Source organism: Nylanderia fulva, unplaced genomic scaffold, assembly GCF_048542155.1.
Source record: "Nylanderia fulva isolate GAGA-0341 unplaced genomic scaffold, ASM4854215v1 Scaffold101, whole genome shotgun sequence".
Classification (NCBI taxonomy): Eukaryota; Metazoa; Arthropoda; class Insecta; order Hymenoptera; family Formicidae; genus Nylanderia; species Nylanderia fulva.
The window spans coordinates 114,914-131,196 of NW_028189204.1; the positions used below are offsets into that span (position 1 = coordinate 114,914).

The 16,283-nt window shown below is 41.9% G+C and overlaps 2 protein-coding genes and 1 pseudogene across 2 annotated transcripts; 2 read left to right on the forward strand and 1 right to left on the reverse strand.

The window, feature by feature from the left end:
• The first annotated feature begins 1,747 nt into the window (after positions 1 to 1,747).
• On the forward strand, positions 1,748 to 7,051 carry LOC146725180 (uncharacterized). Its single transcript, XM_085483934.1, has one exon. The coding sequence runs from the start codon at positions 1,748 to 1,750 to the stop codon at positions 7,049 to 7,051; it is 5,304 nt and encodes a 1,767-aa protein (XP_085340060.1).
• Positions 5,006 to 11,525, reverse strand: LOC146725181 (uncharacterized; annotated as a pseudogene).
• Positions 11,526 to 14,278: 2,753 nt separating this feature from the next.
• On the forward strand, positions 14,279 to 15,204 carry LOC146725182 (uncharacterized). The gene has a single exon (XM_085483941.1). It carries the CDS (start codon positions 14,279 to 14,281, stop codon positions 15,134 to 15,136), a length of 858 nt encoding a protein of 285 aa, XP_085340067.1. The 3' UTR covers positions 15,137 to 15,204.
• Positions 15,205 to 16,283: the final 1,079 nt, after the last annotated feature.

Below are 16,283 nucleotides of genomic sequence, written 5' to 3' on the forward strand. Positions count from 1 at the left end.
TCATTTACTTTAGTCACGAGATAACCTTTTTCCACGGCCTTGCGTAATTCGCAGCTCACCCACGTACCCTCGAATTCGCGTTCGTTAGGCTTGTGCGTACACTTTGTTTGCGAAAATGTTTTACAACTACGACACAGTGCGAATAATAATTTTCTGTGCGCGCGATACGGGAGTACCGGATAAAATAAATCGCGCGGAGGAAGTATCGTACAGCGTACGAGACCTTCGACGGTGTCAAAATTATAATTCGGAACTGTACCGATTGTTCAGGAGTAAGTTGACCCCAGGTCAAGAACTTTATTATTTGTTCAAAGAGAATGAAGAAGTAGGTCGATAATTTGAAATTCTATAATTTTTGAGTTAATCCGGCACGGGGCAGCACGCACTGAACCTACACGCCGCGCTTCAAGCGTTCGATTATCGAATCGATCGGGGATGAACTGCCTCGTCATCGAACCTGGGCATTCGCTCCTGGCACGGCTTTGCGATTAGTCACATGTGGGTTTTCCGTCGCGATTCTAATTGTTCGTAGTTCGTTTGATTAATAAAAAAAATAAAAAAAATAATCAGATTGATATTCTGCTGTGATTCAGTGATAAGTGAGATGTGAAATACGTTCACTTTGACATTCGCTAATTAACGGTAGCAACAAGGTGCGCCGTTATATACGCGACATAAAATTTGCGCTCAAAACATTGTTAACGAAGCGGAATTCAGTGATTTGGGACCAGAATTCACGCAATGGTGAAATATCAAGGTGCCGAAGTCCGATTGTTTCCACGAACGTAATAATTGTATACATGAGGCACGCGCGTGTTCGCTTGGCACGCGTAGATCACGTGAGTTGGAGCGCGCAGATCACGTGATCAGTCATCTGGGACTGATACCTGATGTCGTGATTGTGTTTGCGTTCCTTTTTTTTCATCCCTTCGAGCCCGTGGTGCTCAACGCACTGTAACATTTATGTGATCAGTGATTCTTCATGTTAATTGAAACATTTCGGTTCGCGATTTAATATCGCATTCGCCGCAATCGGCAACGTGTACGAAATCTTAATGTGAGATTTCGAACGATTCGATACACGAGTTTCGAGCGTGTTCATCGTAACTAGCAATTGTTATGCAACAAATAGTTTTTCGGTGGTGTCCATGCAACACATGCTAGATACCATATAGTGAGACATTTCGGACTGCTTAACAACCACGTCGTACGTGTTTTCGCGGTGACTATTTTATTCGTTAATAGATAAAGATTTTATGTAAAGGTTTCAAATTAATTTGCGTTTATGTACATTGTGACTCTCGGACAAATTTAGTTAATAAATGGATTGTTTTTGTGTAATTTGTGCATATAATTCCGTATTCTGGTTCTCGATTCGGCACGTGGCTTAAATCGTTACCCATCCTGCGCACCAATCGGAGCGCGTCCACCCTCCTTAAGATACAGTCCACTTTGAATCTTCCTGTGCAATCTATACACGAGACGGATATCGACGATCGGATTTACAACCCGATTGTCAGGATCCGTAGCTTCGTGCGTGAGCGTTCAACGTCAGCAATCGAGCGTACGCGCAAACATTTTTTGGTCCTTCGAGCCGGATGGGAGAGTAATGACGAATCGAGAACACTGAATTAAGGACACCAGTGATATTTAAGTGCAGCGTGATTCGAGATACAGTCAGTCAAGTAATCGCGTTTAAGTAGACAATCGTGTTAGTGACATATTCATAAACAACTATAGTGTCAAAATGGAAGACGCTCTTGCAAATCAGCAAACTATCTTCCACTCAATTGCTCGAGCTCTCGACAATTTCAAAAAGATTGGTCGTTCTAATTTGACGGCCGCAAGGGTTCGCTCACGGATTGCGACTTTACAAGCTCAATGGACTCAAGGTGTGCACAATCACACCATTCTGCTTCAACTTGTTCCAGAGGATGATCAAGGGTCAATTAATTATTTCAAGAAGAATCAATTCGACCTTCACGAAGATCTCTATCAATCAGCCCTGGATCATATGAACGAATGTCTAGAAGACCTGGTTCCTGTCGTAAGTCGAGATACATCCCTCGAAACTTCTTTTGCGCAAATGGACGCATCGTCATTCTCGTTAAAGCATCTCCCTCCTATTAAATTACCGCCTTTTTCTGGAAAAAACGAGGATTGGGAGACCTTTCGCGACCGTTTTCAGTCGTTGATTATAGATAACAAAGAATTGTCAAATTTCACTCGTATGCATTTTTTGATCTCTAGTTTGACAGGTCCGGCCCGCGATGCGATATCAGGAATCAAAGTAACCGCAGAAAATTTTAAGGTCGCGTGGAAAGCGTTAACCACGCGTTTCGAGAACAAACGACGGTTGATCGAAGTACATGTGTCGACCTTATATCATCTTCCAAAGATGACTCGCGAATCAGCGTCAGAACTTCACGAGTTGCGAGATAAAACGGAACAAGCGTTAGCGACATTGAAACGTCTTGATCGTACAGCAGAGGATATTGTAAGCGATATATTAGTATACTTCATTTCACAAAAGTTTGATTCTGCTACGCGTCGAGCGTGGAAATTGAAGAGTAGCGATAACGAAAATCCTCCAACGTACAAAGACTTGATACGTTTCATATCTTCGCGCGCTATAGCGCTTGAGGAACTCCATCCTCACGAACACGATAAAACGAAGTCACATTCGAGAGTGACAAGCGCCACCGCAACTGCGTCAGTTAATTTGTCATGTCCAATTTGTAAACAATCTCACTTTCTCTCTAAGTGTCAACAATTTCTTTCAATGAGCACGGATCAACGACGCGAATTGATAAAGAAACTTAAACGATGTTTCAATTGCTTAAGCGATAAGCACGTAGCACTTAATTGTCAGAGTAAATTCACGTGTCGCAAATGTAGCAAGCGGCATCACACAATGATCCACGTTGACTCGGGCTCATTGCAACAAACAACGAGCATTCCTGCGTCATCGAGTTCGCAGAATGTTACTAATATATCAAATGTCACAGCGCTTTCAGCGGTCACGTTAACTACATCACCGACTCCTGTGGTGTTGTCTACGGCAACGGTGAAAATACATTCGCTTTCTGGACGTTCCTTAACTGTCAGAGCCTTACTTGACGGTGGTTCAGAACTCACATTTCTTACGGAACGCGTAGCGCAAATTTTACGCTTACCTCGTATGCAAACATTTACTTCAACTTCGGGGATTAGCTGTGCAGATACCGGTACATGCCGATCTGCCGCGTTAATTAATATTTCGCCTCGCGATAAACCTGAGCCAACCTTCACCACGGTAGCTTACATCATGAGAGCATTGACGAAGTATGCTCCCAGACACGCTTCGTCATTACGTGACTGGAAACACATCTCCAACTTGACCTTAGCGGATGACGATCCGACTGGATCAACTCCTATTGACCTCATTATTGGAGCTGATTTGTATAGCAAGGTTCTTGTCAATATACGCAATGGACCCATAGGTCAACCAGACGCTATACAATCGCATTTCGGGTGGATTCTATCTGGACCTACGTCAATCCCTAATCATGTCATACGAAACACCCATGTAGTCGGCTCTACTTTGGTTTCATCGCATGTCGGAGCCCAACCTCAAGGCTCACCATTACCCAGTTCACGACAAAGGTATCATGCAGTTGCTCACTGCTGCTCCTTGGAACGGCAATTATGTAAGTTTTGGGAGGTTGAAGAAACTCCTCAACATGTTCATGCGTCCATAGAAGATAAACAATGCGAGGATCACTTTCAACGCACGCATACTAGAACAGCAGATGGCAGATATGTCGTGCGACTCCCTTTTAAAGAGGGCCCGCCTATTAAAATAGGCGACTCTCGCAGCATAGCTGAACGCCGACTTTCGTCGCTAATTCGTAAATTTGCTCGTCAACCCACACTTGCACAAGAATATTTGGACTTCATGCGCGAATATGAGCAATTAAATCATATGAAGCAAGTCGCTCCTTTGCATTCAAATAATGTTCAAGCGACCTATATACCTCATCATCCAGTCATCAAGGAGACAAGTTCGACAACCTGTTTAAGAGTCGTGTTCGACGCCTCCTGCCTCACATCCAATGGAACGTCTCTCAACTTTCACATGTACACCGGCCCAAAATTGCAGTCCGATCTACAAGCAGTTATATTGCGCTGGAGGCAATATAAATATGTATATTCTGCGGACATCGCTAAAATGTATCGCCAAATATTAATCGATCCTAGAGATAGAGACTACCAACGGATACTGTGGGTCGACCACAACTCAACTATACAGGAATATCAACTCCTTACCGTTACTTACGGCACTGCGTCAGCACCGTTTCTTGCTCTTCGAGTAATCCAACAATTGAACTGTGACGAGGGAGATTCATTTCCGTTAGCCTCTCCCATCCTAAGAGAAAACATCTACGTCGATGATGTATTATTTGGTGCAGACGATATCACACTGTTAAAGCAAGCTCGCACTCAACTTTGTAATTTGCTGAACCGTGGTGGTTTCGATCTCCGGAAATGGGCCAGTAACCACTCAGAATTGCTTTCAGATATTCAGCCTGACAATCATGGATTGGCTTACGCAAAAAATTTGGAGACTGATGACAGTCTAAAAATCCTCGGTATTGTCTGGAACCCGAAACATGACTGCTTTCAGTTTCAAATTACATTATCTGAAACTGTTCCTAACACCAAACGAGCAATTCTATCAACAATAGCAAGATTATTCGACCCGCTCGGGTGGGTCACACCTGCGATTTTAAAGGCGAAAACTCTCATGCAGCAATTATGGCGACACCGTATCGGATGGGACGACATTATTCCGGACGAAATCTTATCATCCTGGAAGTCTATCTACGAGTCATTACCCTATCTACGAAAAATTCAACTGAGTCGTTGGACAGGTTTTGAGTCCGGAACGGCAACTGTGGAATTACACGGGTTCGCGGACGCATCCACAATCGCTTACGCAGCAGTGGTGTTTTTACGCGTGACATCCTCCTCTGGGAAAATTACGGTCTCGCTCATTGCTGGGCGATCTAAAGTCGCGTCTCTTAAACCAATGACGGTTCCTCGCCTCGAACTTTCTGCTGCCGTTCTGCTAGTTCGCTTGATTGACTTTATCAAGCAGTCACTTCATTTAAGCGACATTGCGATTTATTGTTGGACAGACTCCACTGTAGTTCTCGCATGGCTCAAGAAGCACCCCTCAAATTGGAAAACTTTCGTAGCTCATAGAGTAGCCGAAATTCAGACACGATTACCAACCGGTAGTTGGCATCACGTAAACACCAGTGAAAACCCCGCAGACTGTGCTTCGCGCGGATTACTCGGCCGAGATTTGATATCCATCAACCTATGGTGGCATGGGCCGTCATGGTTGCATCTTCATTCTGATGAGTGGCCTCATCAAATTCTATCAGAGCACCACGAAACTCAGTTGGAACTGAAGGCATGTGAAGCTCATCAAAACAGTACTCGTGAAGACTGGAGTCTTGCTGCACGGTATTCATGGTGGCCAAAATTGATACGCGTCACTGCATATATATACCGATTCATAAACAAATGTCAACGGAAGCACGCGGCAGATCACAAAGATCACGTCCGGTCCCACGCCATTACAGCATTTGAGTACATGCAGTCTCGTAACTTTTGGTTGCATATGATTCAAGCAGAGGTGTTCAAGCAAGAACTTTACTTACTCAAGTCAAACAAGAGGTTATCAAGAAACAGCGCTCTGATATCATTAAATCCATTCCTAGACGCAAATGGTCTACTCCGCGTTGGCGGAAGATTGGAGCATTCTCATCTACCATTTCAATCCAAACATCCAGTTCTACTAGCTGATCATCCAATTACTACAATGCTCATTCGCTACACGCACATAGCCTCGCTGCACGCCGGTCTTCAGTCTACCCTGTCTAAAATTCGCCAAGAATTTTGGATTATAAAATCTAGGCCTTTAGTTAAATCAGTTATCTACAGGTGCGTTCGATGCACGCGAGAAAGAGCTCAGGTAGCCAATCAGTTAATGGGTCAACTCCCATCAACTCGAGTCTCAACGCCAACGAGGGCGTTTTTGCACAGCGGCATCGATTATGCCGGTCCAGTGCTCATTCGAGCCTCTGCTGGTCGAGGAATCACCTCACGAAAGGCTTACATAGCCGTTTTCATATGTTTGGCAACTCGAGCCATTCATCTCGAGTTGGTCAGCGATTATTCAACGCCAGCATTTTTGAACGCATTTCAACGATTTTGCGCCAGACGAGGCTTGCCAGCAGTTATGTATTCGGATAACGGTACAACATTTACAGGAGCCGATAAAGAGCTATCCCGCGCGTATCGGGATGCTCAACGCAATACGGATTTTCTCAATTTAATCGCAACAGATAGGATCACTTGGAGTTTCATCCCGCCTCATGCTCCTCATTTTGGAGGACTATGGGAGGCAGGAGTGAAGAGTGTCAAACACCACCTTCGTCGAATTGTAAGCTCACACGCATTGACATTTGAGGAGTTCACGACAGTGTTGTGCAAAATTGAGGCTATCCTCAACTCAAGGCCGCTTTCTCCACTCAATGATACTCCAGATGACTACGAGTTCCTGACCCCAGGTCACCTTTTGATTGGGACTGCCATTACTACGAATCCGGAACCTTCCGTTCTACAATTGAACGAAAACAGATTGTCGCGATGGCAATTACTCAGACAGATTACGGAGCGTTTTTGGAAGCAGTGGCAGTCAGATTATGTCAATACTCTTCAACAAAGATCAAAGTGGCGTCGAGAAACGCCTCCGATTCAGGTTGGCTCAATGGTTTTGATTCAAAACCCCCTTCTCCCACCGTGTAAATGGGAATTAGGGCGAGTTATTCATTGTCATCCGGGCTCTGACGGGTTAACTCGAGTCGTCTCAGTTAAAACAGCGACGTCCGAATACAAGCGACCAGTAACTAAATTGTGCCTACTACCTATCGATATTAACTTAATCGATCAACTGTCGGAACGTAAGACAGGTACTGCGGAAAACCCAACTCCATAATGCGCATGCAACGTCTCAATCGTTCGCATAATTAGGACAAGTCAAGTCCTTCGTAGTTAGTTAAGGCGGGCGGCGCTCAATATCCTTGACTACTCAAGACCACTCGCGTCGCGTTAATGTAAATTTAGTAAGAATCTATGTCTTAATATTGTTATTCAATCATGTAAGCAACCAAATGCCTGTTATTGTTCAATATGTAATCACTGAATCTCACTCGAAAAATCATTAAGCGATTAACGTTTTATTTTTTCTTTTTTTTCTTTTTATGTAACAAAAAAAAAACCCAAACCTGGGGTAAGTTCTTTAGTTACTGTAAGACATTTCGAAATCTTTATTTCGAGGCGGGCGGTATGTTCAGGAGTAAGTTGACCCCAGGTCAAGAACTTTATTATTTGTTCAAAGAGAATGAAGAAGTAGGTCGATAATTTGAAATTCTATAATTTTTGAGTTAATCCGGCACGGGGCAGCACGCACTGAACCTACACGCCGCGCTTCAAGCGTTCGATTATCGAATCGATCGGGGATGAACTGCCTCGTCATCGAACCTGGGCATTCGCTCCTGGCACGGCTTTGCGATTAGTCACATGTGGGTTTTCCGTCGCGATTCTAATTGTTCGTAGTTCGTTTGATTAATAAAAAAAATAAAAAAAATAATCAGATTGATATTCTGCTGTGATTCAGTGATAAGTGAGATGTGAAATACGTTCACTTTGACATTCGCTAATTAACGGTAGCAACAAGGTGCGCCGTTATATACGCGACATAAAATTTGCGCTCAAAACATTGTTAACGAAGCGGAATTCAGTGATTTGGGACCAGAATTCACGCAATGGTGAAATATCAAGGTGCCGAAGTCCGATTGTTTCCACGAACGTAATAATTGTATACATGAGGCACGCGCGTGTTCGCTTGGCACGCGTAGATCACGTGAGTTGGAGCGCGCAGATCACGTGATCAGTCATCTGGGACTGATACCTGATGTCGTGATTGTGTTTGCGTTCCTTTTTTTTCATCCCTTCGAGCCCGTGGTGCTCAACGCACTGTAACATTTATGTGATCAGTGATTCTTCATGTTAATTGAAACATTTCGGTTCGCGATTTAATATCGCATTCGCCGCAATCGGCAACGTGTACGAAATCTTAATGTGAGATTTCGAACGATTCGATACACGAGTTTCGAGCGTGTTCATCGTAACTAGCAATTGTTATGCAACAAATAGTTTTTCGGTGGTGTCCATGCAACACATGCTAGATACCATATAGTGAGACATTTCGGACTGCTTAACAACCACGTCGTACGTGTTTTCGCGGTGACTATTTTATTCGTTAATAGATAAAGATTTTATGTAAAGGTTTCAAATTAATTTGCGTTTATGTACATTGTGACTCTCGGACAAATTTAGTTAATAAATGGATTGTTTTTGTGTAATTTGTGCATATAATTCCGTATTCTGGTTCTCGATTCGGCACGTGGCTTAAATCGTTACCCATCCTGCGCACCAATCGGAGCGCGTCCACCCTCCTTAAGATACAGTCCACTTTGAATCTTCCTGTGCAATCTATACACGAGACGGATATCGACGATCGGATTTACAACCCGATTGTCAGGATCCGTAGCTTCGTGCGTGAGCGTTCAACGTCAGCAATCGAGCGTACGCGCAAACACCGATTAAATTCGAGCATTCATCGCCGATATAAATGTCGGGATGGCCGATAGGGAAAGCACCCGTCTTCAATACATACGGGTATAATGAACATACGTCTACGTAGCGTATTTTCTCCGCACCTGTGATTTTACAAAGAGTCGCGATATTTCCCGTGCGTCCATCGAAAAATGCGTCACGAGGATCGAGCGATGCTGTTTTCACCATCGGATAACTCTCGAAAAATTCGCGCATTTCACGATTATCCCGCATTTCCTGATCAAAGCTACACTCCCACTTTTCCGTCAGCGTGTACCCCTGCTGGCGAAGTTGCCACGAGATTGCGAGAGTTCGCTCGTATTGCGAGTCAATCGTATCTCTTCGTTCCTCAGCCGACGAAAGCCGTCTATTGCGATTTAGAGGAAAGCACGACGTACATCCGTGCCAAAAGCAACCGTGGAATTGCAACACGTGACGCAACGTTACTCCCGTTTCCAATGTTTCTTCATAATAACCATCGACGAGTGTGCCGTCGATCGTACGGTATTTGCGCGCACGCCTTGCGTGGTTTATAGGATAACCGAGCTTGCGCTCCTTCCATACCAACCATTGTAGAGCTTTGCGCAAATGTATGTTTGCTTTTCTGTATCCGCCCGCAGGAATGACGCCTATCGTATTCGGCTGTAAGAAGTTTTTCCAAAAAACTGTCCTACACGTTGAAGCAATAGTTGTACATTTCTCGAACGGACATACATTTCCGCGATCTATAAAAATTTTTCTAAACGCCATGCACACTCATCGAAGTATATCAACATCGGTACGGCAATATTGTACTATCTCGCGTTGAAAATCAAACACTGTGTTTTTTAACCGCATGTCCGTATGCCACGCGAGAAAGCATTCGCGCTCTTTCGATTTCATGATTTCGGGAGAGTAATAATGCGCGTCGGGTAATGGTCCGACATACATTTGATTTTTGATAATATTTAATAAATAAGGAAAAATGACTTTACCCGATGTATCCTTCAGCCCGAAAGCCTTCGGCAAATCGGATAATCGCATTGGCATATAATTTACGCTATCGATAAACTTTGTATGTCCAACTGTTAATACGACAATTTTTGTCCCGTTCAAAATCACTTTCGGCGCGAGATTGACACGATTTTCTACGATATATTTCAAAATAAATTGAGCGTCAAACGCTTTCGCATTGTGGGCTATGCAAATTATCTGTTTAAAATATTTCGTCCTTCGCGTAGCAAAATCGACAAAATATTTCACCGGATCATTACAAAATACGAACTCTCGCACTCCGCACCAGTAACAACGCACAGAGATATCGTTGTTTTGCGCGCATGCTTCGCAAATTTGTTGCGCGACGCAAAGTGTCGGGATGTGTCTTTTTACGGACGTTGTACCTTCGAGCGTCTCGTCCTGCCGTGTTTCAAAATCATAAAACACGAATGCTACGCGTCTCTTTCTATCTGTCAATGCCGATTTTCTCGCTTCTTCGTTATCATTTATGTTTTCTTTCTTCTCGACGGATACATCTACCGTCACCGTCGTCGCTTTTACTTCCGGAGGATGTGTCGACGACGACGGCTCGGTAGAAGAATTAACGTCGTTGCGCAGAGGTCTCATATAACACAAATGATTTCGAGGTTGCTTTGAATGGCATAATCTGCAGTAAGAAACGCCGCATTCGTGCTTCGCTTTCGCTTTAATTATAGATCCGCATTTATTGCAAAATCGTATGACGCTACAAACACTCGCGAGCAATTTACCGTCATAAGATTTTTCTTTACGATGACGTTCGAAACACGAAGCACCAAAAAACGTCTGATTGCACGCGTCGCATTTTACTATTTGCGCGTCGTCGGAGTGTTCGCACGGCGGCGCGGTGAAACATCGCGGACATTTATTCGAGCACCGGTGACCGCCACCTCTATCGTTTCGGAAGCCTACATTACACGTTACAAAAATTACAAGAACCCGCAGCGGCTTTTAAATTTAATATAGGATTAAAATGGCGTAAATTCTCATAATACATAATATTTAGACGATGAGAGGATTCACGCCCGAGAGAAGCGAGTATCGCTGTACCGTCATAGTACGGTTTCGCGCCGCGACCGAAAGTACTAAAATTATATATAACGATAGCGACATTGACTGCGGTGAGATATCGCTGAAAACGCTCAATTTCACGAATCCTGCAACCTTCTTCGGGAATTATTACTCCGGCATTTCTAGTTAATTCCAACGCCCATTTGCGTTGTAACTTCAATTGCGGGCGTCTTACATTGTTCCATTTCTCGTGTAATTCCCCCGTACGTATATTACCACGTTCGCAATAAGTTTGCGCTACTACGAGGGAGCGCGGGAAACACAAGTTGTCGTTATTCTTTATTTCGACTATTGAGCGTTCGCGATATTTTCATGTGTTAATACAACGCGGCCGCGACCTGAAGGAACAGCGATGTTGAAAACGCTTATGTTAAATTGCTCCGCGATATCGACTCCTCCCGCGCTCTGCGCTATCGCGGTCACGAGGCCCAAATATCCTCGTGAGTCAAATCGCGCACCGGACGAAAGGATAATCCCGCGGGGCCGTGCAATAAATTCGACGAATCGAATGATAAACTTACGTAAACTCCCGGTTTGCTCGAATTTATCGCATACGCGTGAATTTCGCAAAACGCATTTTCCAATGACCGATAAATATCGCCGCCTTCAGGTAACTCTCGTATCGCGAAACTCGCTTCTCTCCCGACTATCCCGAATCGCCGCGCGTTTTCTCTAATTAAATTAATATAATTAATATAATTTTTCATTATTTATTACCGGCGACTCTTAAGGATTATCATTTATAATATAATTAAATCTATCTTTGACTTGCCAGTGTTGCTGTTGTTGCTGGCGTTGTTGCTCTTCCTCTCCCACCTCCTCTTTACCCTCCTCTGCACCCTCCTCCGTCTCCCGGGAAATATCGCCGCGATTTTTCGCAGTGTTGTTTGCTCCACCGCCTCCGCCTCTTTGTACTAAAGAAAAAAAGAAAATTATAAAATTGAATAAAATTATATAAATTATATAAAGTACTGTTATATTGCTTTTATATTTTTATGCTCGAATTTAATCTTTTACACAACTATTGACATTATTATTTGACGAGATAACCCACCTTTTGGCGATATCTGGTCTTGAGTAATGCTTCCGTATTCTCAAAGCCAATATTCGAAGAATAATCAATCGGAAAGTGCCGAAATACTAAAAATTTAAATTTATTTATTACATTCAAACATAAAAATTTTGGAAAAAGTAAAATAATTTGGTTACCTGTCACTAGAGAATCATCTTCTTCGCTCTCGCGATCTGTTTCTGCCTCGTGAATATCTTCTTCTTCTTCTACTTCTTCCTCCTCCTCCTCGTCTTCCTGCTCCTCAAGCGCTTCTTCTTCTTCCTCTTCCGGTTCCTCTTCCCGCTTTATTGATATTATTATAACATTAGAAATTTTGTTATAAAAAAAATACTTATATATTTTACAAGTTTTGTATATTCAAAGTCGATCGTTTTGTAAACCTATATTTTTAAATATCACCTTACCTGGTGTAAATATCGCGTTATCCGCCGAGCTTACGTCGATGATAGAATTGTCCTCGTTGTCGTCGACGCCATCGTCATTAGCTTTGTGCATAACGCTGTTAGCATCATCGTCGTCGTCGTCGTCTGAAATAATATATTTATACATTGAGTTTCTTACTATATTTTTTATATTTCTTATTAAAATATTTTATTATTTCTCTAAAATGTTAACTTACCCGCTATATCGATGACAATTGGAACCGGATTTTCCGCCGGCAGTATTCGCGCTCTCTCTAAAATATTTAATTTTTAACAGTAATCGTTATATATATATATATATATTTTTTTTTTTACAAACAATTATATATTTTTATTCGCGTATAAACTTACGTGAGGGTCCTGTCTCGGGCTCTTCTGCCGCTCGTCTCTTTTAAGAGGGACGAATTATCGCGAGATTTACTGGAGAGTTTGCTACGGATTATTAATAATGATTTAAGTTTGTAATTCAATTACCGGCACGTTAAAAGTATATAAAATAATTACCTCTTATCTCCATTCTTCGATGGTTCGCTAGCAGATAAGCGGCATATCCGCCAACATCCTTTTCTTCGTGTCGCAAATCTTCGCGAAACGCAATAACTTTGGCGGCAATGTTTAATAATTCCATATCACCCCCGAAATGCCCCAACCTGTACAGAACTCCGAGTAAGGAGTTTGAAATCGAATATGCGAATTTCTTGAAAATATTATAATTATTTTCCCGATCTTCTGTCAGGTGGGGCAGATACGTCTCTGGCTTGATCTCCCGCGATAAATTTGCTGCCAAATTTATACACGTAGATATCAGCATTTTCGGAGCCGACATTTTCACTCGCACTAAATTCACAACACAATATCACAAACGCGTACGTTCGAGAAACTGACAAGTATTTCGGACAATGTCGAACTTAAAATGCACATTTTCTTTTGTACTGTGGGAAATTTATACTTCATTCCCCGTCGAAAAATTCGACATTTTTACCCCGTTTAGATTTTGAAAGAGCGGGAGAATCGAAAAAAAAATTTCAATTTTCTCGCTAGCGATTTCTCCGTTTTTCACGAAGGAAGGGGCAAAGAGTATTCTTAATCTAGTTTACTCACCTATCGGATAATGCTTTTTTTAAATTCTGGGTGTTTCTTAAAACTAAAACGTTTCTTAATTTGTCATCTACCTTCGGAATGTGCTTTTTCTTCACAAATAGGCGTGACAAAAAAATTTTTAGTTATTTCATTGGCGAGCGTCCATTTCCTTTGTGGCAAATATTTCAGATGATGTTATTAAGTTTTACAATTAGTTTCTCAATGTAGTTCGGAAAATCGTAAAATATATTTTTTTTATTTTACGAGATACAATAAATTTCAAAAAATCAAAAGGATTGATCTTTTATTCCGTCATATATTGCTGCATGTATTAAATCTCAACCCTTTTTTTTGACAACATTTAACGATACTCCAATCTTTGTCCTAGTCACGCGTTCTCGAACTCGTAAACCCCTTGCTATATTTTTTAAGGATAAAAAATATTTTCAAATCAAATCTCCCGAGCGTTTTCTTTTTGTTTGATACATGTTTGTTTAAACATAAGAATTCGATTTGACATGAAAAATTGATTTTTCGTTTATTCACTTACATACACAGATTTTTTTTTGTCCTTATTTCGCGTTACATGATCTCGTTTCTAGAAATTTCTAAATATTTCTAGAAATTTTTTATTTAACGCGTACAGGACTGAACATAAAAAATCATGATTTTTTACGTAAAATACGTCTTCCCCACTTTTATTTTTTCAATTTTTGCGGAAGAGGGAGAACGGCAATATAAGCGAGTCGACAAGCCGTTCTTTCGCATTTATTCGAGTTCGAGTGTGCAGAAATACAAGTTCAAGGTACGAAGAAAAAAATTCCTCGCAGTTTTGCCATTTTACCGGATTGTCTTGACTATTCGTGAAGTTTTACAAGTGAAAACAATGGTTATGCGCAAGGAAGTGACCGGTTTTGCGAAATTCGATCGCAATCGCAATATTCGCAAGATAGCTAACAACGACGGCATCGACATCGATAACGCCAGAAGTCACGAACAACGTTACTTATTGTTATCGACGACGTACGGACTTAATTCTTCTCACACTAAGAAGATGCATGTTGGATTGCAGTCGAAGAACGATGGCGGCTTCACGCCGATTGTTAAATTAACGGACAATTACGCCGAAGGAATTTGTTTCGACGTCAACACGTGGCATCAATTTCAAATCAATATGGAACATATGAATCTATACTTGAATGAGAATCTAAAGATTAAACCAGTTCCTATAATTATCGAGAATATTTCGATCATCTTCACTACTGCTTACGGAGCGAGGGCTGTACTGGTGGCATACAAGGAAAACAAAGATCGTGTAACGAAAGATAAAGCGGAAGAAGAAGAAGAAGAAGAAGAAGAAGAAGAATCTCAATCGCCGTTGAAGAAACGAAAGACTTACGCAGTTGCAATAGTGATGCAGAAAACTACTTTTCTCGGCTTGGAACATATTAGAAAATGCGTGGATGCACATTTGACGCAGCTAGTTTCCATAGTCGATACTGTTGATGCAACTGCGAGATATTTAATTAACGAAATAGAATTAAAACTTTCCTCGTCTTACATCGATCGTGAAATTATAAAACTTACTATCAGAGGCAATTATCAGGAAATTGAACGTAATGTACAAACGCAAATAAATAACTTAACATTTTTAGATGTTTACTTTAACAATGTATTTGTAGAATTACTTACGCTTCGATTTAATGAAATTCTCCGTATTATTTTGCTAAAATGCAAATCTTAATTTTTTATTAAAAAAATATCGCTAATAAATGAAACTGTTTCTATCTTAAATCTGAACATTTTCTTTTATTCTCCTTCTCCTCCTCCTATAATATTGTTTCCTCGAGTTTTACTGTGAGAGTAGAACATCGCACTGTAGTTCGATCCTCGAGCGTTAAAAAACGTTAAAAAATAATGTTATATCCGTCACAAGCGAATAGCATAGGGAAAAGCACCACGTACATAAGCTCATCAGCAGCGGTGCTCGGAAAAACGCTGGTGCGAGCTCACCCCCGCGGAAACGCTTACTCGCGTCACCCCGCGGCAACGTATCGGCTAAAATTCGCCGCGGTATTCGCTCGTACGCGCGTAAGAAAACGCTGGCGCGAGCACGCGGCCGCCGCGGATGGGGCCCCGGAGCGTAAAGATAAGCTTATATCCTCCCCCCTCGCCAAACCTTCTCTTTAATATTTTTAAAAAGTCACGCGACACTTGCGTACATTTTTAAACATATTTACACTCACACTCACACACACACACACATGCATTTGCTCATGCATTTACACTCTCACACACGCACTCGCACGCGTGCGTAATAATTACTAAATTTCACGCAGCAATTTTTTCATTTATGAACTCGTAAATATAACCTAAATTAATCATTTCGCGAAATGGACGCGCGCTGGAAACATCCATGGACGTCGATCGTCTGCGGACCTACGGGATGCGGAAAAACGATTTTCCTGAAAACTTTTCTTCGTCACTTATCCGACATGTCCGATGTTCAATTCGAGAGAATTTTATTTTATTACGCCGAATGGCAAGATGCGTATCAACGTCTTCAATGCGACATGAGTAAAAATAAAGAAGAAGAAGTTACAAATGATATACATAGGAACGGATACGGTAATACTCTATTAAAATCGAAGAAAAATATAATCGAATTTCGCGAGGGGTTACCGCGACCGGAAGATTATTCGAGCGATCCGCTATCTCCAAAATTAATTATAATCGACGACTTTATGAGAGAATCGTCATTGTGCGACACTATCGTAGATCTATTTACTAAAGGAAGCCACCATAAGAATCTCAGTGTTATACTCATCTCGCAAAATCTCTTTCATCAAGGCCGAGGCCAGCGGGATATATCTCTCAACGCTAATTATATA